The sequence below is a fragment of the Cannabis sativa genome, chromosome 2 (genome assembly GCF_029168945.1).
Source record: "Cannabis sativa cultivar Pink pepper isolate KNU-18-1 chromosome 2, ASM2916894v1, whole genome shotgun sequence".
Classification (NCBI taxonomy): Eukaryota; Viridiplantae; Streptophyta; class Magnoliopsida; order Rosales; family Cannabaceae; genus Cannabis; species Cannabis sativa.
In genome coordinates, this window is record NC_083602.1 from 2,259,410 (window position 1) to 2,280,032 (window position 20,623).

Below are 20,623 nucleotides of genomic sequence, written 5' to 3' on the forward strand. Positions count from 1 at the left end.
TTAATTAGCCTAAAAATAATATAAAAAATAACATAAGAAATTTTTTTATTTTTGTACCTTTATTATTTTTTTATTATTTTTGTTTTTGTTTTGAAATAATCCAAAACAAAATAGATGTCTATCCTCAACTTTCAAAGGAAATGGATAGGATTATGGGCCGTGTGGGTGGGCCCACTTCAAAGGGCAATAGATAGGAACGCGGGCCGTTGAACCGGGGGCCCATTTTTCAAGGAAGTAGAATTATGAATGGGCCTCCACGTGGCTGAAACGCGTTGTACTGTCAAGACTTAACTTAACGCTGACACTCACCAAAGTCTATATAAGATGTTTGTAGAAGAATGAATGAAGAAGGTAAGGTACTTACTAACCTCCATTAACACCAAAGCTCGAAGCTTTTTCTCTCTCTAGTCTCATCAAACCTTCACAATTGTACAAGGTACCAACCATTTTCTTTTACAGCTTTGTTCTTGTTTTAATTGGAAGATCATCACTTGATCAAGTATTTATCTTTCTTTTCTTTGTTGTTTTACACTAATTTGCAATTAAAATCATTGTATTGGCTTGGGGGGAGGTTTTCATGATCTGGGTATTTTCTCATTTTTGTTGTTTTCAATTGGATAGAGATTTTCATTATCTGGGTCTCTATGATTTTCATTGGATAGTGTGGATCATGCTAGTTTTTGATTAATCAAAATCCTTGTGTATTGTTCTGTGTGTGATATTTTTGACATAATTCTTGATTATATTGGTTTGAATTTCCATGGATAGATATTCAATTACCTTTTTATGTGCTTCATATTTGTTAATAATGAAAATCCCAACATTCTTTTCTTTCTCAAAGATAGATGTTTTGTGGATTATGTTGAGAACTTTGAATGGGGTGTGTTATAGATCTGTATTTTGACACACTATTTAATTGGAATTTGGAACAATGGAATATATTATTACCCCATTTCCCAAGCTATCATTTTCTGAATTCTTACACTGAGTCATTGTATTGTAATAATATTCCTTGCTTGTGTGTGTATATATAATATATATTTTAATGATAGATTAGAAATAATCTAATGGCAGTTTTCAACAGTATTAAACTAAGTATAACTAGCTCTTTGGCTAATCAACTTCCACATTTACATATTTACAACTTACAAGAATAGTGAAATGTATTTGTTTGGGGGATTATGTAAAACAAGAAACATATAGAAAATTTTGTAATAAGAACATTAGCCATCTTTCTTTTAAAGTTGTTTCTACAATAATTGCAAGAAATGTAATGCAGTAGTATTTGAGACTAGTAAATACATTTGCTTCTCAATCTGTGTTTTGTTTATTTGGTGTCTTGAATGAATCATGCTTTTACTATCATCAATCCCCATCTTTTCATACCAAGTAGTTGTTATGCTTTGTAGTTTCAGAAATTTCCTATTTTAAAATTAGGCATTTGAATTTACTTTCTAACACATTATCACCATAATCTTATCAATTGCATTTAACATGAAATAAAAATTTGTCACTTAATTTGATGAGTTTAACATTCTTTGATTTGTTTTTTCCCACTAAAAGCCAATAACCCCTTTTCACTCACAAGAAGATTAAACCATAGAATTGTAACTTTCATTGCTCAATTTCTATATATTCATCTAATAAGTATAATTTTATTATGTTTTAGTTGAATTGTTTGTATTATAGTTTTCATTTTCACATTTGTGAAGGAATATTACTAAACCAAAAGAGAATTGTTGAGAGTTTGGTTTTAGGTAACATTGTAAGAGATCAAAGTTTATAAAGCTGTGTGTGTAGAGATTTTACTGTAAGTTATCTGTGTTAAAAAGCTTTAATTTTAGCTATTTGGCTTACTTATTATGCTTTCATTTGGTTTTTTATAGCTTGCATCTCGGAACTTGTCTAGAAATGGCGGATAGATCTGAATTCGTCGAAGAGAAAGTAGAAAAAGAGGAAAAATTACATGTCAAAGTCAAGACCAAAGATATAGATATAGAATCAGATGAGAAGAGTGAAATGGAAGTTGAATTGAAATCTAAGTCGGTGGAGAAAGTAAAGCCGAAATATAAGAAAGAAAAAGAGGATAAACATGGCAACAATGATGAGGAGAAGCCAAAGAAGAAAGAAAAAGAGGAAAAGGAGAAAGGAAAAGAGAAGAAGAAAAAGAAAGATGACGATGAGACCGGTGAAGATCTGAAAGAGAAAAAAGAAGAGAAGGAAAAAAAGAAGGATAAGAAAAAGGATGATGTGAATGCTGAAGACGATGAAGAAGAAGAGAAGACAAAGAAAGACAAAGGGAAGAAGAAAGAGAAGAAGGAAAAGAAAAAAGATGATACGAATGCTGAAGACGATGAAGACAAAGGGAAGAAGAAAGAGAAGAAGGAAAAGAAAAAAGATGATACGAATGTTGAAGACGATGAAGACAAAGGGAAGAAGAAAGAGAAGAAGGAAAAGAATAAAGATGATACCAATGCAGATGAAGAAGAAGAAGAAAAGAAAAAGAAGAAAGACAAGAAAGGAAAGAAAGAAGATGAAAACTCAGTAGAAAACAAAGATGATGAGAAAGAAGACAAGAAGAAGGTGAAGAATGAAGACACAAAAAAGAAGGACAAGGATGGAGAGGGTGAGGGAAAAGAAAGTACTGGTGAGAAAGAAAAGAAGAAGAAGAAGGATAAGAAAGAAGACGAGGAGCATGAGGAAGGCAAAGAGAAAGGCGATAAGAAGAGTAAAGATAAAAAGGAAAAGAAGAAAAGTGATGGAGTGAAAGAGGGGAAGAATGATGAGCATGATCGAAAAGAAGGGAAGACGGAAAAGAAGAAAGACGAGGAGAAGAAGAAAAAGAAAGAAGAAAATGAACAAGATGTTGTAGTTACCTCTAGGGATGTTGATATAGAAGAAAGTTTGAAAGAGTTGGAGATTGGAGGAGATGAAGATAAGAAGGACAAAACACACAAAGTCGATAAGGAAAAGGAAGATAAGAAAGAAGGAAAGAAGAAGAAAGAAAAGAAAGGAAAGGAAGACGATGAAGAAGGAGGTAAGAAGAAGAAGGAAAAGAGCGGAAAGGAAGATGATGAAGAAGGAGGTAAGAAGAAGAAGGAAAAGAAAGGAAAGGAAGACGACGAAGATGGAAAGAATAAGAAGGAAAAGAAAGGAAAGGAAGAGAAGAAGGATGTTGGCAAGCTAAACAGTAAGTTAGAGAAGATCAATGCGAAAATAGATGTTCTTCTTGAACAGAAGGCGGAAATACTGACACAGATGAAAGAAGCTGAACCTGCAAAGCCTGATCTTGTTGAGAAATCCTAAAATGTAGAAGTTGATACAACTGGTATGGTTCCTTTTCATGGTTGATGTTTTTTAAATATAACTTTATATGTTTTTTAACTTATGTTATTTCATATAGCTCTTTACTTTATATTAATAAAAAAATCTCACTTGTTGTAATGAATAAAACTTCTCATTTATCTGCTTCTGATGTTTGAATGTTTTTTGAATTGTATTCTTTGAACCCAATGAAGATCCACACATTTACATTGTAATATTGTATGAAGTTTTTACTATAATCTATCACCCTTTACTCACCAAGAACAGCTGAACTTCTTCAACAACTTAAACATAACATTGAAATGAAACAACACTCCAAAAACAGATGATCTTTCATTTACATAAAACACACCAACCATGTTGTGCTAATGTGCTATGTAAATTTGTATTTGTGATAGTACATTGAATATAACTTGCCTTACAAGGAAAGGCTTCTACTTGTAATATATTTACAATTGACTGCAAATAGCCATATGGATTTAGTTCAAGCTGTGTAATAAATTTGGTGTTTTTAATTTAGTGGAGAGAAAGAAGAAAGAAAAGAACATGATTTTCTTTCTTTCATCTCCCCAATAGATCTATTTTCTCTCAAATTAAAAGCAAGTGATCTGTAGTGGTTGTACATGGATTAGTTACGCATGTTTTTTGGAAGATGAATAACTTGTTTGGCTAGATGACATTTCTTTTTTATCTTAATAATATTGATCATTACTTTCCAAAAAAAAAAGAAGAAATTTGAAACAACCATTTAGATTAGTCATAAATGATTAAACATACATGAATTTTGACATCTTTTCTCTATTAATCTGAAATTGTTCTCTACATGAACAAAATTATTCCTCAGGCACCAAATTTTATTACACTCTCAACAATCACCAATAAGATATCAATTGACTCTACATCCATTAAACTTGTGATAAATATGCTGTGCTAACTCTCAAGGATGATTATGATTGATTCTCTCTTAATTGGTCTTGGTTGGCTTTGTAGCAAGGCCAAATCCAAGTGAGAAGAGTGGGTCATAATGAGGATCTCCAATGTTCATGGGGAGTTGATCAACAGTCTTGAACCATGTCCGGGAAAGCTTTCCGGTGAAACCATAATCCCCGAATAAGACATCAGCAACACCTTGGCCTTCGGTTCCAGGTAGCCAAGCAGCAACAAGAGCATCTATTGATGAAATATAAGGCTGAATAACGACAGGGCGGCCAGAGATAACAACAACAACACATTTTATAGAACCACACACGTTTGTTATGATGCTCGGTCCAGGTTGAGGAATTGTCAAGTTCAAACTGTCACCGAATGTCTCAGCATATGGAGTTTCTCCCACCACAACAATGGCGTAATCAAACTCGTTTGATTTGACAAAGTCGGTATCTGGGTTTTCCTTGAACACCACTTTAGTTGTTGGATCGATTGTCTTCTTTATGGCGGTGAGGATAGTGGTGCCCGATGTGACATTGTTGCCACTAACACCTTGCCATTCAATGGTCCAACCACCACATTGATAACCCAAATTGTCTGCATGAGTACCTGCAATCAAAATCTTCGACGATTTCTTTGGAAGCGGTAACAATGGCTTCTCACCGTACTTTCCATTCTTCAACAAAACAAGAGATTTTCTCACAGCTTCTCTAGCTAACTCCCTATGCGCCTGCACCATAGTAAAGAAGTTAGTTTTGAATAACAAAATCATGGCCAAATTTCATCTGCATTTTCGGTGTTAGTTTTTGTTTTAACTAACCTGACTACCGAGCTCGTGGACAAGGCTTTGATCAGCTAATGGATACTCAAACAAACCCATTTGAAACTTAACTCTCAAGATTCTCTTCACTGCATCATCAATTCTACTCATTGGGATAAACTTATTTTTCACCTGGTATGTTAAACCATCGATGAACTCGGTGTAGTTGTATGGAACCATGATCTGTAAAGACATGTTCAAACAACAAGTGTAAGAACTAAAGCTAAGTAAGACTTCAAATCCAAAACACAAAGGAAGTGAAGTTAGTTACCATGTCAATGCCAGCAGTAATTCCTGCATTAATGGAGTAAGTGTAGTTAGCATGTTCTGGTGTGGTAATCCTATCAATACCTTGCCAATCTGAGATGACAAAACCCTGAAAACAAGACACACCAAACATTTAGATTTCTTAATGTTGACAACAAACATGGTTGAAGAAGCTCAATGTGGTCTGGTCTTACCCTGAACCGAAGAGTTTTCTTGAGGAAACCGGTGATGAGTTCTTGATTAGCGTGCATCTTTTGCCCGTTCCAGCTCGAGTAAGAAATCATAACAGTTGAAACACCCTTGATGATTGAGTTGTAGTAACCTGCCATGTGAATGCTAAGCAATCCATGTCTGTCTATCACAGTGTTATTCTCATTGATGCCTTTAGTTGTTCCACCATCTCCCACATAATGCTTTGCACAAGCTGCAACATTTTTTCTGTGAAACAGAGAATAGTGTGAGTATTTGCTTAACCTATCACTTAGTGTTCTGTCACCATTAGTGCTCTGTATTTTCTCGAAAAATAAGTTTGGCACTCTATATTTTCAATAATACTTATCTGGTAGCTTGTATTTTAAAATTATACATATTTAGTACTCTAAAGTCAAATTTGATCAATTTGACTAAACTAGTGTCAATTATATATAATTAAATAATTAAATTTAAATTTAAAATCATATAATTAAAGATTGTTTGATTGATCAAATTTGAGTTCAGAGTACTAAATATGTATGATTTCAAAATACAACCTAGATGAATATTTATTGAAAATATAGAATATCAAAATTATATTTAGATAAAAAACACAAGATACCAAATAAGTACACACTCATTATTTAGTTATAAAATTTTAAAAATGGCTAACCGATCTTTCATCACATTTTCTATCATTATTCTGTTTTATAAGCCTTAATCCATATATTAATGGAAATGGAACAATTATGTGTGTTTTCTTGATAAACTAATGCCTACCTTATTGTCTCTTGCAAAAGCCTTTATTGTACTTTTCCAAAACAAATAATGATATAAAAAGAATATTAAACTATAAAAAGGAAAAATAAACTACATAAGAACAATTTTAAGGACTAGTCAAACTTTAAAGCTTGAGGTATACTTTTCAATATTCTATTATTTTTGTTGGGTATTTGTTCCCTTCTAGATTAAAAGGACTCCATTTTCATACATTGTCTCTAGCTATTTTTTCCACAAGGACCACTTCAAAGCAATAAATGTTCAAATCTTATAAAAAAGATCTTGACTTGAAATGTAACAATCAAATTGCAGTCAACCATTACAGCTTTGCACAATCATTTTTCTACTAAGGATTTTTAAAGGTCCAAAAAGACACTAGAAAAGGAAGAAAAAAGAAACTATATACTAAAATTTATGACATATTTTAGAGTGTGACATGTGAACAAACTTAAATTACAAGCAATGACTATACACAAAAATTTAAGAGAACAAAGTTAGAATGTTCTTACTGTCCAGCAACATAAGGAACACCCTTCTGTGTGTTAGGAGGTAAATCGCCTTGTAAACCCGGTATAATTTCGGTCATTGCCCTAACAATCTTGGGATCTTCACTGTAACTTTCGAAACATCGACCCCATCTCGGATCCCTACAAACCTGTACAAACATAGTAAGTTAGAAGAAGACTAAAACATAAAAAAAGTTCTTACTTTTTTGTGTGATTCGGGTCGGTTACTAACCGCTATGCAAGGTGCAAAAACATATTGGATGCCTGTAGCTCTAACTTCAAGAGCTGTTGCTGCTCCAATCCTCTTAACAAGTTGAGGATCTCTGGTTTATGAAAGTAAGTTTCATGATAAATAACAGATTATGAAGTTTTATGACTTGTGAGATCATCAAAATGTTTTGTTTAGAAAAGGGTAAATACTATTTGGAAGGATTTCATTTTGTTAAACGACAATTCAGATTCTGTATTTTTCAAAAAAGTATAAAATAGTACCCTGAAATTAATTTTTGTCAAAAAAAACTTGAACCGACTTCAGAATCTAATTTGTTATTTAACAAAACAGAGGTCTGATGAATAACTTTAGTAAAACACAGGATACAAAATAGTATTAGTATTTAGGAGAAAATGTACATGCTTTTACCTTGTAGCACCTAAACCAACATTGTGGGGAAAAATTGTGGCTTTGTAGACATTGTTATGGCCATGAACAGCATCAATTCCATAAATCATTGGAATCCCAAGACGTGTAGATAAAGATCCCTTTTGAAAATCATTAACCATGTCAATCCAAGTTTCTGGTGAAGCTTTCTTAGAAGGAACACTTCCTCCTCCACTCAAAACACTACCTGCAATCAATTCACTTAGTCATGTGTGTTTTCAATGGAAAAAAACAGAACAAAGATAGTGTTGTGTTTGTGTTTTATTACCAATAAAGTACTTCTTCATGACCTCATTGGAAGCAACAGTTCTGTCAATTTGTGTCATTTGCCCAATCTTTTCCTCCACAGTCATACGCTTCACTAAGTCATTTATTCGAACATTTATGGGTTGTTTTGGATCTTTATACTTGTAGTAACTATCTGATGCATCTGCTATGGCTAAACACAAAATCAACAGAAGAAATCCCCCTACAAAGTTGGGTAATCTTGCCATTTTTGACTGAATAACACAACAACAAAAAAAAACAGATTTAGACAAGTGTTACTCATCAGAGAAAGACATTATCTTTATGAGTTTATAGGACAAAAATTGATACAAAAGTGTATTTTTTTTATGGCAAAAGAAGAAAAATCAAACCCCATGTCAAGAAAAAGAGAATTATACAAAAGAGAATAATAAAGATAAAAACTTTTTGAGTCTTTATATGATATAATCATTACTTAGTTTCAAAACTTGCATTAACTAAAACAATGAGCATACCTTAAAAATGGCTTCTTTACTTCAAAAAAAAAAAAATGTGAAGTTGTAAACTTGTGAGAAAAGTTTATGGATTGAAGCAGAATTTATAGAAGGTCAATTGTTTGAAGATTGAAATGTGATCTTCTACTCTACACTCTTTGTTTATTTTATTTTATTTATTTATTATTAATTGTGGGGTGAAAGAAGTTTGGTGTAATGGATCTAAAATGGACTTATAATTTGGATATTTTTGGATATAGTGGCCTAGCTGTCACATCAACTAATTCGTGCTATGCATAACTTATATAAATATGATAATTAGTGAAAAATAATACGGGTGTTTCCTACTATTTTCCGTAAATACTGTTATTAGTGTAATTAAGTATTAGGTTTTATATAAATTAAAAAAATAATTTTTAAGAATTATCGTTAACTAATTGTAGGACAGTACTTATAAAAAATATTGGGTACCAGTAATACTTAATAACAATACTCTATGACTAAGAAAAATAAAATATTATATATATATGTGACATTATTGCTTTGAATTGGGTCAAATGAAGAGGCTACCAATTTGATTTGTTTTCACTGAAAAGATCTCCATTTCAAATTATTATTATCTTATAATTTCTTATTTTATTAAAAAAAAAAGGAAATCATTCAGAAGAAGAGCTAAGATGACACCCAACTATTAGGATAACTGATAATATGGAGAATTGATTTTTAGTTTGGCTTAGTTATAGGCTTTAATTTAGGGAAAAAAAAATTGTTTTTCAATATTTTTAAACCCAAACCATATTATAGAAATATATGTCGTTTAATAGACAATTTTTTGTGTAACAATAAAATTATAATAAAAATGAAATTATGTTAATAGTAATCAACTTTGGAGACTTTAATTAAATAGATCAATTGAAATAGTATTAAAAGTTCTTTCATTAGTATATCAAATAAAATATTTAGGGATAATTTAATTCAAAGTGGAGAGAGATTGTACTTTAGAGATATGTAGAAAATAATAAGATATAGATTGTAATATGTTGACCTTTATAGCTTATTAATGATTTCATTCACTTACATATTTCATTAAAAATCTCATCTTGTCTGCCACCATATATATCTCTTTTACCATTATAAACATAGGATATATCTTAGAGCTTTAACTTAAAGATAATGTTGTGTGGTTATTTTAATATTATTATTAATATAATTAAATAATTAGGTCTTATATAATTTAATATAATAATTTTAAAAAAAATATTACTAACTAATTATAAAATAATACATTTAAAAAGTATTAAATACTATTAATTCTTAATAATAATACTCTATCTTTTAACAAATACGACACGTATTTATATATAGTTCATCTAATAAAAAAATATACTTTAATATTGTGTTAAAAATATTAAGTATTTTAGTCACAATTTACTCTTTTATATCTATATACTTTTTTTTTTTTTTTTAACTTGATGTCTTTAATTTTTATTCTTTTTTTTTTAAAAAAAATCTATTATGTTTACATATTTTTTCAATCATTTGACTAATTTTACTTCTATCACTTCACGATAATTTTTATTTTTCTCTAATTATATTTTTATTCCAACTTTTCCACAAACTTACACATCCATCTACAAAGATTACAAATTCATTATGTTTAAAATTATGCCTTAATTATGTGAGTGTATGGAGATAATTTAGATATAATACATATATAAAAAAAAAAACATATTTATGAATTAAATTTTATTTGAAAATAAATTTTTTCAACTCTTCTCTTTCTTACATTAAGCAAAATTTCAATTTGTACAAGATTGAATTTATATGTAAATTCAAATTTAAAATTAGAATACAATTTCCAATTAATATTATATATATACAAATTTTATATTTCATAAGGAGTCTCAAATCGAGGCTTCTTTATATTTTGATGATCAAAGAGACGACTAAAAAGAGTTGGACACAAAGCTTAAAATAATAAAATATGTAAATAAAGTACAATATTATTATGGATCCACCATTGGATTTACTAACATAAACATATATATACTATCAATTTAAGTGCATGTGCTATAAATTATAATGAAGAATAATATCTATTACACTTTCTTTTTAATGATGTGCTTCTTGATTTGTTGGTGATTTCAAAAAAAAAAAAAAAATTGATGTGCTAGTAAGTGATCATATTGATAATACATGCGTTGACCTTTTTGTTGTCCTTTCTAAACCAAAATTTATGAAAATTAAAATGTTTAACTACAAAGGAGACTATTTTTATGGATGTGCAATGTTAAGTAATTCTACATATTTAATTTAATAATTATTTTTAAAAAAAGTATATTGTTATTAGATATTAGTAATGCTTAATAGTGGTTCCTAACATTTTCTCAACATATCGTGTATAGAATCTGATACTTAATTGGACTAATAACAATATTGACACATAAAAGAATGATGGACACCATTGGTGCCCTTTAGCATTTATGTGGTTTAAATTTAAAAGCCACCAACCAAACTATATATTAAGAAAAACATGTTACCTTAACAAGTCATATTAAAATAACAATAATATGCAATTTTATTTCCTAAAACAAAAGGAAACAAAATTATTGTGTTAAATCTATAAATTGCAGTTACACATGTCATGTCTCCTCTTGAGATACAGCTCCAGCCCTACAATTATTTAAGTAGGAAAATGACTAAAATAAATAAGATTATAATTGGAATCTAATTTATGAATTAACAAAAATAAATATTTGGAAGTGGAAGACAATTAAAATCTATAATTTCAATTGTGGACATACTTTGGACTATCATCAATACAACCCTCAAAATAATACAGTGACTCTTGTATAAATACTCTCTTCATCCTTTAAATTTAAAATGATACAATATAAATGTTGGAGAAATATTAAATGTGCAATTTCATATTGGGTTTTACTTATTTTACTTTAATAATAATTATAGAAAATCGCATGATGATATCGTAGAGCGCTACCTTATGATAATGTTAGACACTTGGTACCTAAATTAAATGGAATATCTGATAAATTAAATGTTCATATTAGATCATTTTATTGATAAATCATCAAATTCCAAATAAACAGTATTAGTTAATTAACTAACAAAACAAAACATGATAAAAGAAAACTCTCATTGAATCAGCTCCCGAATCTATGTATATATACTCTCATAATCAGTTTATTTGCTTTAAAAACAAAAACCAGTTCACCTTAAACTTCATCATTCAACTTCATCCAAATGTCCATATAGGTCTCTCCAGTGAGACGATGCTTCCTCCGGTGTCCGGAGAGTCCAAATATGAGGTTTGTCTTTCTCACGAGTTTCTAAAATCTCCTGCATTCACAGAATTCAGATTGTTTAGTTACTTACTCTTAACAATTGTACAAAGATTATAATAAGATAAAATGCTGACATAAAGGTCTAGAGTATTATCCAGAAATCAAAACAAGAATAGAGAAATGAATTTTCTAAGAAAATCTTGCGAAAGGGGCACACAGAGAATGAAATTCGAGCAGTCCCATATAGTTTTAGCTCTGTTTTTCAAGAGAGGAAATAACAAAAACAAAAACGAAACAAAGCACTCAGATGAATCTATCTTGAATATGCATTATAAAAACTTTGAACTACTAAAAAATTGCCTAATAATAATAATTGTCGAATTTAATATTCAGTTGTTTTCAGTATTATCTGTGTCAACATTGTGTGTTAAAAGATAACTAACAATTTCTTGTTTCAAGTTCAGTAGACAAAGTCGAATCAAGTTGGTCTGTGTCATGTAACAAACTTCTACATCAAAAGGTTTTAAACTGTGTGTTCACAACCATCTTGATCGACTTACCCTAGCCAGCTATCCTCATACTCGGATTTGACATAATCTCAATTAATGTTGCTTGATCTTTAGCAAGAATGGCCAAAGCACAACGCAATTGTCTCCAACCGAAATTGTTGCTTAGGTCCAAATCAAGTTGTTTCATTCATGATACTATCAATCACTTGTCTACGATTATCCAATTTGATCACACCATCATTTTCTATACCAATGCATCTCAATCTTGTCATAGATTAACACTCTAACCCTTTCCTACCGCGATTAAAAACTAGAAAGCAATTACACACCCACACAAGATTTACAGTTAAAGTGGATCACCCCAACGCGAAAAATCCACATCTCATCTATCATGAACTCTCTAATTCTCTTTCTAGCACCCATACTCAAATTCAGCACAATTATCATCATCCAATAGAATAAGACTCTTTACACACATAACAAATTCAGTCTACAAAGAGTCCATTTCACTACTCAAAACTTATACCAATTTCTTAAAATTTCGTCCAAAACACACAAGTTGCCTAACTATTCCATTATTATTAGCCTATTTGGGATGTTTGATACATATATTTCAGTCATATAAATTTCAAACTTTAGCCAATTTCTCAATGTTGTCATTCCAAAAAGTGAAAAATTCTCTCAACATCAACAAACATGAATATGAATCATTGATTATAGCATTAATGTTAGAAGAACAGAATTTAAAAAACCAACCACATGAGAATTGATTATAAACTCTACACATATAACAAATGCAGTCTACAAAGAGTCAACTTCAATACTCAAAACTTATACCATTTTCTTAAAATTTAATCTAAAACACACAAGTTGCCTAACCATTCCATTATTATTTCAGTTCATATCAATTTCAACTATAGCCAATTGCTCAATGTTTTCATTCCAAAAAGTGGGAAAAATTCTCTCAAAATCAACAAACATAAAATATAAATCATTAAATTTTAAAAGAAAAGAAAATTCAAAAAAACCAATTACAAGAGAATTCAGCAAGAAACCTGAGCTTGAGCAGAGCCTTTGGTCTTCAAGGTTAAACAATCCACCACAGCACTCCATTTTTTAGAACAGTTATCAAGTGACCCAAGTCTATAGTATTGCTGCATCTGATGAACTGGAGCTGGCATCAGACCAAGTCTATAGTATTATATTGAATTGTAATCAAGTCTAATTCGGTGTACCAAGAAAAGTAGTGGAAATTAAAAAATTTGGGAATGAAGAGAAGGTGTTCGAGAAAATTACGCAGAGGAAAAACGAAGACTTACAATAACAGAACCAGAGAGAGTCAAAGCAGGCCGAGCAGGATAATTTGCGAACGGTGCCGGAAACTTGACTCGGAGGCTGACCAATTTCTTCCTCAGAAGACGACATTCTCGTCGATTTCCTTCAACAAACCGACGTCGTTTTCTTCGAAACAAGAGTAAAAGCTTGAAAGAACCCAAAAGCTGAAAGGGATTCAAAGCTGGAGACTTTTAGATTCAAACCCAAAAGCTGGGTGATTGATACCTTTAGTAGAATCGATTTGGGAGGAGCGGCGGTGAGTCGATGGGGCAACCTCGACCGGCCGTCGCTTATTATGTCGTGTTTTAGAATCTAATTTATTAATTTACAAAAGTTAATAAGTTTTACAAAATATAAAATAAACTCTAAACTAATATTTAAAATTATTTATTTATTTTTCTTATTTTATTTTATAAGTTTTATTTAAGTTGTTCATCATATTTAATTATATCAATAACAATATAATATAGGGTACAAGACATCAATAGTATATTTTGGCAATTCAAAGTTTTTCTTTTTATATTTTTACAAGATTATAAAACTACAAATGTTTATGCCATTCACCTCAACCAATGCTTATAATATACTTAAATTTTACTTAAATAAAAGTCTAATATTTTTTTTTTATTTTTTTATTTTGGGCCCCCGAAAAGTGTGGGCCCTAAGCACGGGCCTAGCCCGCCTATGCCTAGGGTCGGCCCTGGTCACTGAAAAAGTCATAAATGTCTCAGATATAAACAAAAAAAAGAATCAGTTGTATAATATAATGAATAAAAGCAAATAATTCAAACCGGTTATAATTGAACCATAACTGGTTATGTAACATAATGAATAAAAATAAATAACATAAAATAACTTAAATCAGTTATAATTAAAATATATTCGGTTCTATAATAGTGTTATAATGAATAAAAATAAATAACACAAAATAACTCAAACCGGTTATAATTAAAATAAAATCTGTTATATAACATAATGAATACAAACAAGTAACACGCAATAACTCAAGCTGATTACAATTAAAACATAAAAGAGGAAATCAGTTCTTAAAACACTGAAATATAAATTAAAAACAAAACTAGATCCATAACAAAATACCTCAAAACACATAACACCTCATAAAACCGATTATAATTTTTTTTTAAGAAAATGGGGATCAATTTAAAAAATATTGAGGCATAAATATGAAAAGAACCAGTTCCATAACAAAATAAATAAACACAAATAATAACACACAATAACTCGCATATAATATAAAGAAACTGGTTATATTTATCAACTAGTTAAAAATTTGAGACAAAAAAATTGGTTTCGTAAAGCAACTAAGATAAAAACTCACACACAAAAACTAGTTAAGTAAAATAACTCAAATAAAAACATCCATTCAACATGCTCAAACTCACCAAATAATTACACCCATACCATATCTATCCCCAAAACACTCATTCATTATGTTATATAACTAGTTCTATTTTAGTTATAACCGGTTTGAATTATTTCGTATTATTTGTTTTTGTTTATTATAACACTGTTATAGAATCGATTTTTTTTAATTATAACTTGTTTGAGTTATTTTGTGTTATTTGTTTTTATTCATTATGTTACAAAATTGTTTATATTTCAATTATAATCGGTTTAAGTTATTTCGTACGATTTGTTTTGATTCATTATGTTATAGAACTAGTTCCATTTTTGTTTATATCTGAGACATCTACTTCTGGTGATTTTTCCAGTGATTTTTCCGACGACTTTTTTCGACGATGGTAACTTTTTCGATGACAATGACTTTTTCAGTAACTTTTCTAGTGAATTTTTCGGTAACACTGACTTTTCCAGTATTTTTCGATCGAAACTTATTATTGTTTTAAAAATATAGAATTTCTATTTTTTTTTTTACAAAAATATGACATAAAAAATATCATATAAATATAAAAAATAAATAAATAAATAAACAAACCTATAACCTCATTGTATTATTTATTTATGCCATAAAAATAAACTTTTATAATTTTCATATATATTGTGTAATTTCTACTAAAAAGTATTGTGACTAAACTTTTTAAATCAATGCACGTGGGACTACTATTGTGACATGTGTAAGTGTTTATCGGTCCAAATAAATTTAATTATTTAAATATTATAAAAATTATATATAAATAAATAAATAAAATAAAGAAAAATTTCCACTCCACTCTCTTTATTTTTTTTTTTTGTGTCAATACTACCTTAAATATTTATTGATCCCAAATAATCTTAAATATTTAAACATTATAAATTTATTTAAAAATTAAAACAAATAAATTTACCAAAAAAAAAAAAAAGGCAATGCTCCACAATATTCAATCAATTTTTCTTTATACAAAAAATGTATGTATCAAAAGTCGGTTGTTTGATCTCTGTAATCTCTATAATATATATATTATAAATAGAGAACTAAAATTAGAAACTTTAGAATTACTTGATAAGGTACACAAGAAAAGAAAATGGCCAAGAAATGTAAAAGAAAAAGAAGCACTAAGAGAAAAACACAAGAACCAACCTCCTTGGTTACCCAAACTACTCACCATTATTCTGGTATGTTTTAATTATATAATCTTACTTTCATTGTTCATGTTTTAATTAAACATCTTTTCAAGAAAAAGAAAAATCTTAATCACATTTTATGATGTTTCTTTTGTTGATATATATAAACACAGCTTCGAAATCTTTGAATCCTCGTGTGGTAACTGTAAATGTGGGTGAGGTAATAATTAGTAATCATAGTATTTGAAAATTCATTATGATTGTATTATATTGTATAATGATTGAGTTGTTGTAATTGATTTTTAGGATATTGTGAGTGAAATTACAAGATTGGCTTCAACTTGTCCATCTTTGACTATTCTTGCTGCTTATGGCGTTGTGTCTACTGCCAACATTCATTACAATGATATGTTTGCTCCTATGGAATACGAGGCATGTTTCAACAACTACTAACTATCAAACCCTCATCATGATAATTTTGATTATATCAAATGAAATATGAATTGTGTTACAGGGTTTGTTTCAAATTCTATCTCTGACATGTTCAATGGAGGAAGGTGGTGAAGAAGCAAGTGTGAATGTTTCATTGTCTGATTCAGAGTTCAAAGTTTTTGGTGGAGTTGCACGAGTGCTACTTCCTGCTGATAATCCAATTCAACTGGTGAATGAATGACACTTTAATTAGTTGTTTATGATTTATTAGAATCCTGTGTTTACTGAATTTGTAGTATGTTTTGATGTTATAATGTGTCAGATCATTATAGGAGATATTGATACTAGTGATGATGATGATGATGATGAGAATGGTGAGAACTCATTGACAACTGTGTCCGCTTTGGCAACACCACCAAACCAAGCAAGAGCACTTGAATCAGCAACACCACCAAACCAAGCAAGAGCACTTGAATCAGCAACACCACCAAACCAAGCACCTGAATTGGAAGCTGAACCAGCACCTACAACCACACTCAGACTCAGACCCAGACGTCCACCAATACAAGCACCAGTGCAAGCACCAGCACCTACAACCAGACGCAGACGCAGACGCAGACGCAGACGTCCACCAATACAAGCACCAGCACCTACAACCACACGCAGACGTGCACGTCCACCAGCAAGAGCACCAGTGCAAGCACCCGAATCAGCACAAGCACTAGCACCAGCACCTGCATTAGTACAAGCACCTGAATTGGCACCAGTACTATTTCCAAACCAAGCACCTGCATTAGTACAAGTACCTGAAATGGTACCAGTACCAGCACGAGCACCCGAATTAGTACTAGCACCAAACCAAGCACCTGAAGTGGCACAAGCACAAGCCCGTGCAGCACCAGCACCAGCACCCGCACCTGTATTAGTACACGCACCTGAATTGGCACGAGCACCCGAATTAGTACTAGCACCGAACCAAGCACCTGAATTGGCACAAGCACAAGCCCGTGCAGCACCAGCACCAGCACCCGCACCTGTATTAGTACACGCACCTGAATTAGCACTAGCACCAGCAGCTGCACGAGAACACGAATTAGGAGTAGTAGTACAAGTGCCAAACCAGCTTCTAAATGGAAACCTTCATCAAAGAGTACTAGAGCTTCAACAACACCAATATCATCAAAGCCAAGCACTACTTGAACAGCACCAATATCATCAAATACCAGAACACTTACTTCAACAACACCAATATCCTCAAATACCAGAACACTTACTTCAACAACACCAATATCGTCAACTACCAGAACACTTACTTCAGCAACACCAGTATCATCAACTACCAGAACACTTACTTCAACAACACCAATATCCTCAAAGCCAAGCACTACTTGAACAGCACCAATATCATCAACTACCAGAAGACTTACTTCAACAACACCAATATCATCAAATACCAGAACACTTACTTCAACAACACCAATGTCATCAACTACCATTCAATTACAGGCATCAAAGACCAGAACCACCAGGATTCGCGGTACTACCTCAACACCACCAATCTCATTATCAAAGTCCTGAACAGATACTACAACAAGTACAACAACAACTCCAACTCCGGCATCAACAAGACCAAATTGTACAACAACAATTACACCAACATCAAAGACCACCACAAGGTCCACAACAATTACCACCAGATGATAGTAATATCAAACACATAGACTAGTATCTTTAAGACATACAGTACATTGCATATACTAAGAATTTTACCATTGCAAATTATAGAATCAATATGGGGCAAAGAAAATGTTATTACTGGTAATTCAACATCAAACATATTCTAATTTGTTGGAACTTTTTACAAAGTGAATGGAATTTTGATATTGTCATTAGACTAGTAAGCAGTGCTTTTATATTCTTTTCATAAGTGATCAATTAGACGTCTTAGTAGTTTTGTTAACAGTTTTTGTTGGATATATAGTTGAAATGATGATATGTAATTTTGTTACTGGTTTGAATTAATAAAGCAATGTATGCAGTTTTGTTACTGGTTTCTTTGTTGTGTTGTGAACATGTATAAACTTTGTTACTGGTTTCTATTGAGTTGTTTCATAGAACAATTTAACACAATGAATCAGATATCTCATATTATTTCATGCCATACCCAAGAAAAGGTAAAATGACCATTTTGTTGCTATAAAATGAAACAATGCAAAAGGGTTCAATCCGGGCATTATGATATGGAGAACAAAGTGAGTGAAGAAGAAACATCTTGAGAAGTACCAAAATCCGAACACCGCCAACCAAATCTCGAAGCTCAAAGCTCCCCCACTTTTTTTTTAATGAACAGTCTAGGATTGGATGTTATCAACTAATTAAGTTTGTTCTAGTAAATGAGAATACACATGGCTTATGTTATGCATTGCCAAACGCTCTTTAGAAAAACAACAAATGGTGTTACTTTCTTTCATGTCTAACAACTAAGGGATCTGATTTATAGTTTTATGTTTTATTTTGTTTGTTGAATCGAATAATTAGTCTTCCTTTTCTGCTTTAATATAGTATCACCTGTAATGCTTCATAATCTTTTAGTTCAACATATAATATAATAGCTTAGCCAATAGCCACCATAAGTCCCACATGGGAAATGAAGATGAAAGCTGAGTAGTATATAATAGCTTAGAAAACAACATTGCTCGCCGGGCCTAGTAGCGTGGGTCTGTAATCCAAGTGGAGGCATGTGGGAAATGGGACATTAGGTTGGTTCAGTGGGCTGGATTCAGTGTTAGCTGTTTACTGGCCTGCCCGTTCCAAGCTGGGAGTTGGGCCTTGTGGTTTGGACGAAAGTCCGGCCCACTGGGCTCCTAAAGTGGAGGGTACTGCGTGAGGCTGGTTTCACAGAGCAGCGAATACCTCCCGCTCTCGGCAGTGGAAGGATAACGGGCCGGTGCTACCTGGGTCCACCATGGTTCACTGGGCCGACCTTAATAGGACCATTTCTTTTTTTAATTTTTCTTTCTTTTCTTTTGTAGTTTCTAATTTTACCAACATTTTCACAAATTAATATAAATCACAGAAGTAATATATTTTCTCAACCTCAATTGTGATTATTTTGTGCCTCATCACTACAAAAAATTAATTCAAATTGAATCGAAAAATAGTTCTAACCAAGTCAATTTGTTACTGATTTCTATGCTCTGCAGTTTTTAATTCTACATACATTTCACAAATAATCAATAGAAATAACTATTTTTCATTCATTAGTATTGATATAAATAATTACTAGAAAGATAATAAGGATTAAAAAAAAGATGGAAACAAATATGTGTAAAGATTTATATTGTACACATAATTTTTTTTTTTATTTTCATTATATAATAAAAGATTACACACTTGGAAATAGGCGTTAAGTTTTGAAACCCTCATTATCCGACGTACGAATCAAATGAATCAAATATACTCCGATAAAAAATTGATATGCTAACTTGGATAAAATTTATCTGTTTAGTTTCTTTTTTGAACTTTCAACAGATATATGCTCAAACTTACAAGAATATTTTTTGTAAATTCTGACTGTAACAACTGGATCAATGACAATTAAGATATTAAGTAAAAAATAAAAAAAATATTTTACTCATAAACTTTGTCACTTATATAATTGTGCCATATGTAATATCAGTGTTGTTAATAACGCTGACTTAACTTAATAAAAATAAGATTTTTTGTTAAAGAATAAAACTGATATATTACATTGTTAAAAATGTCGTCTTAACTTTATTAATTAGTAAAAATCACAAAAGGTATGACTTGGTTGATAATATACTAACATGTTCATCCATGTAATTACTTATGTGACTGGAAAATAAAAAAATAAAAAATTAAACTAATTTATAATAAAAATCTCATGTAAAAGTTATACTTGTAAACTAAACTCTTTAAAAAATCTTGAAACTTAAAATTAATTTCATTACCAACGAAAAAAAATTAAAATTGAGTATATTAAAAAATATTAAATTAAAATATTTTTTTTATTTCAATTTATTTAGGTAGAACACTAAATTACATAATATTACGACAGCTAATTAGGATTTTTACTTATGAACTTTGACATGTACTAAATTATACCCTCTCAATTTTTAAGGTTATTAAAAATACCCCTTGAACTATTGAGATTGTTGGATTTAAGGACTTTTTTTTCAATTTTAGTAAAAAAGTCTAATATGGATGAAAGCTCAGGGGTCATAATTTAGTACATGTCAAAGTTTGAGGGGCATGATTTGGTTGATATCAAAGTCTGGGAAGTATGAT

General features: G+C 30.8%; 4 protein-coding genes across 9 annotated transcripts; 2 read left to right on the forward strand and 2 right to left on the reverse strand.

Moving 5' to 3' along the window:
- The first annotated feature begins 308 nt into the window (after positions 1 to 308).
- On the forward strand, positions 309 to 7,662 carry LOC115719164 (uncharacterized). 4 transcript variants are annotated; one of them, XM_061109840.1, is made up of 3 exons: positions 328 to 356; positions 1,887 to 3,328; positions 4,169 to 7,662. In XM_061109840.1, the coding sequence occupies exons 1-2, from the start codon at positions 343 to 345 to the stop codon at positions 3,304 to 3,306; spliced, it is 1,434 nt and encodes a 477-aa protein (XP_060965823.1). In that variant the 5' UTR covers positions 328 to 342; the 3' UTR covers positions 3,307 to 3,328; positions 4,169 to 7,662. The 4 variants fall into 4 exon arrangements, with proteins under 4 accessions (XP_060965825.1, XP_060965822.1, XP_060965823.1 ...); XM_061109841.1 differs by having other exon boundaries at positions 4,315 to 7,662; XM_061109842.1 differs by lacking the exon at positions 4,169 to 7,662 and having other exon boundaries at positions 309 to 436; positions 1,887 to 3,513.
- On the reverse strand, positions 4,059 to 8,484 carry LOC115719163 (uncharacterized). The gene is made up of 9 exons (XM_030648093.2): positions 8,236 to 8,484; positions 7,743 to 7,974; positions 7,457 to 7,661; positions 7,049 to 7,139; positions 6,820 to 6,965; positions 5,533 to 5,776; positions 5,343 to 5,447; positions 5,072 to 5,254; positions 4,059 to 4,981 (listed from the first exon to the last, which is right to left on the reverse strand). Exons 2-9 carry the CDS (start codon positions 7,966 to 7,968, stop codon positions 4,289 to 4,291), a joined length of 1,893 nt encoding a protein of 630 aa, XP_030503953.2. The 5' UTR covers positions 7,969 to 7,974; positions 8,236 to 8,484; the 3' UTR covers positions 4,059 to 4,288.
- A 2,174-nt stretch (positions 8,485 to 10,658) lies between these two features.
- On the reverse strand, positions 10,659 to 13,740 carry LOC115718424 (uncharacterized protein C227.17c). Of its 3 annotated transcripts, none has more exons than XM_030647200.2 (4): positions 13,345 to 13,740; positions 13,081 to 13,199; positions 11,447 to 11,571; positions 10,659 to 10,887 (listed from the first exon to the last, which is right to left on the reverse strand). In XM_030647200.2, the coding sequence occupies exons 1-3, from the start codon at positions 13,448 to 13,450 to the stop codon at positions 11,458 to 11,460; spliced, it is 339 nt and encodes a 112-aa protein (XP_030503060.2). In that variant the 5' UTR covers positions 13,451 to 13,740; the 3' UTR covers positions 10,659 to 10,887; positions 11,447 to 11,457. The 3 variants fall into 3 exon arrangements, with proteins under 3 accessions (XP_030503060.2, XP_060965826.1, XP_030503061.2); XM_061109843.1 differs by having other exon boundaries at positions 13,081 to 13,193; positions 13,345 to 13,699; XM_030647201.2 differs by lacking the exon at positions 10,659 to 10,887 and having other exon boundaries at positions 11,262 to 11,571; positions 13,081 to 13,193; positions 13,345 to 13,698.
- Positions 13,741 to 15,734: 1,994 nt separating this feature from the next.
- On the forward strand, positions 15,735 to 18,362 carry LOC115719215 (uncharacterized). Its single transcript, XM_030648167.2, has 5 exons — positions 15,735 to 15,934; positions 16,057 to 16,103; positions 16,190 to 16,315; positions 16,398 to 16,544; positions 16,638 to 18,362. Exons 1-5 carry the CDS (start codon positions 15,844 to 15,846, stop codon positions 18,039 to 18,041), a joined length of 1,815 nt encoding a protein of 604 aa, XP_030504027.2. The 5' UTR covers positions 15,735 to 15,843; the 3' UTR covers positions 18,042 to 18,362.
- The last annotated feature ends 2,261 nt before the right edge of the window (positions 18,363 to 20,623 follow it).

Excerpts from the sequence above, each read along its gene's own strand:
- LOC115719163 (XM_030648093.2), bottom strand. The coding sequence starts at position 7,968 with ATGGCAAGATTACCCAACTTTGTAGGGGGATTTCTTCTGTTGATTTTG. Across the intron at positions 7,140-7,456 it reads GTTGGTTTAGGTGCTACAAG|AGATCCTCAACTTGTTAAGA; the intron begins GTAAAAGCATGT and ends TTCATAAACCAG. Across the intron at positions 5,448-5,532 it reads AGAAAACTCTTCGGTTCAGG|GGTTTTGTCATCTCAGATTG; the intron begins GTAAGACCAGAC and ends TCTTGTTTTCAG.
- LOC115718424 (XM_030647200.2), bottom strand. The coding sequence starts at position 13,450 with ATGTCGTCTTCTGAGGAAGAAATTGGTCAGCCTCCGAGTCAAGTTTCC. Across the intron at positions 13,200-13,344 it reads CTCTCTCTGGTTCTGTTATT|CTCCAGTTCATCAGATGCAG; the intron begins GTAAGTCTTCGT and ends GTCTGATGCCAG. Across the intron at positions 11,572-13,080 it reads AAGGCTCTGCTCAAGCTCAG|GAGATTTTAGAAACTCGTGA; the intron begins GTTTCTTGCTGA and ends CTGTGAATGCAG.
- LOC115719215 (XM_030648167.2), top strand. The coding sequence starts at position 15,844 with ATGGCCAAGAAATGTAAAAGAAAAAGAAGCACTAAGAGAAAAACACAA. Across the intron at positions 15,935-16,056 it reads AACTACTCACCATTATTCTG|CTTCGAAATCTTTGAATCCT; the intron begins GTATGTTTTAAT and ends ATATAAACACAG. Across the intron at positions 16,545-16,637 it reads CTGATAATCCAATTCAACTG|ATCATTATAGGAGATATTGA; the intron begins GTGAATGAATGA and ends ATAATGTGTCAG.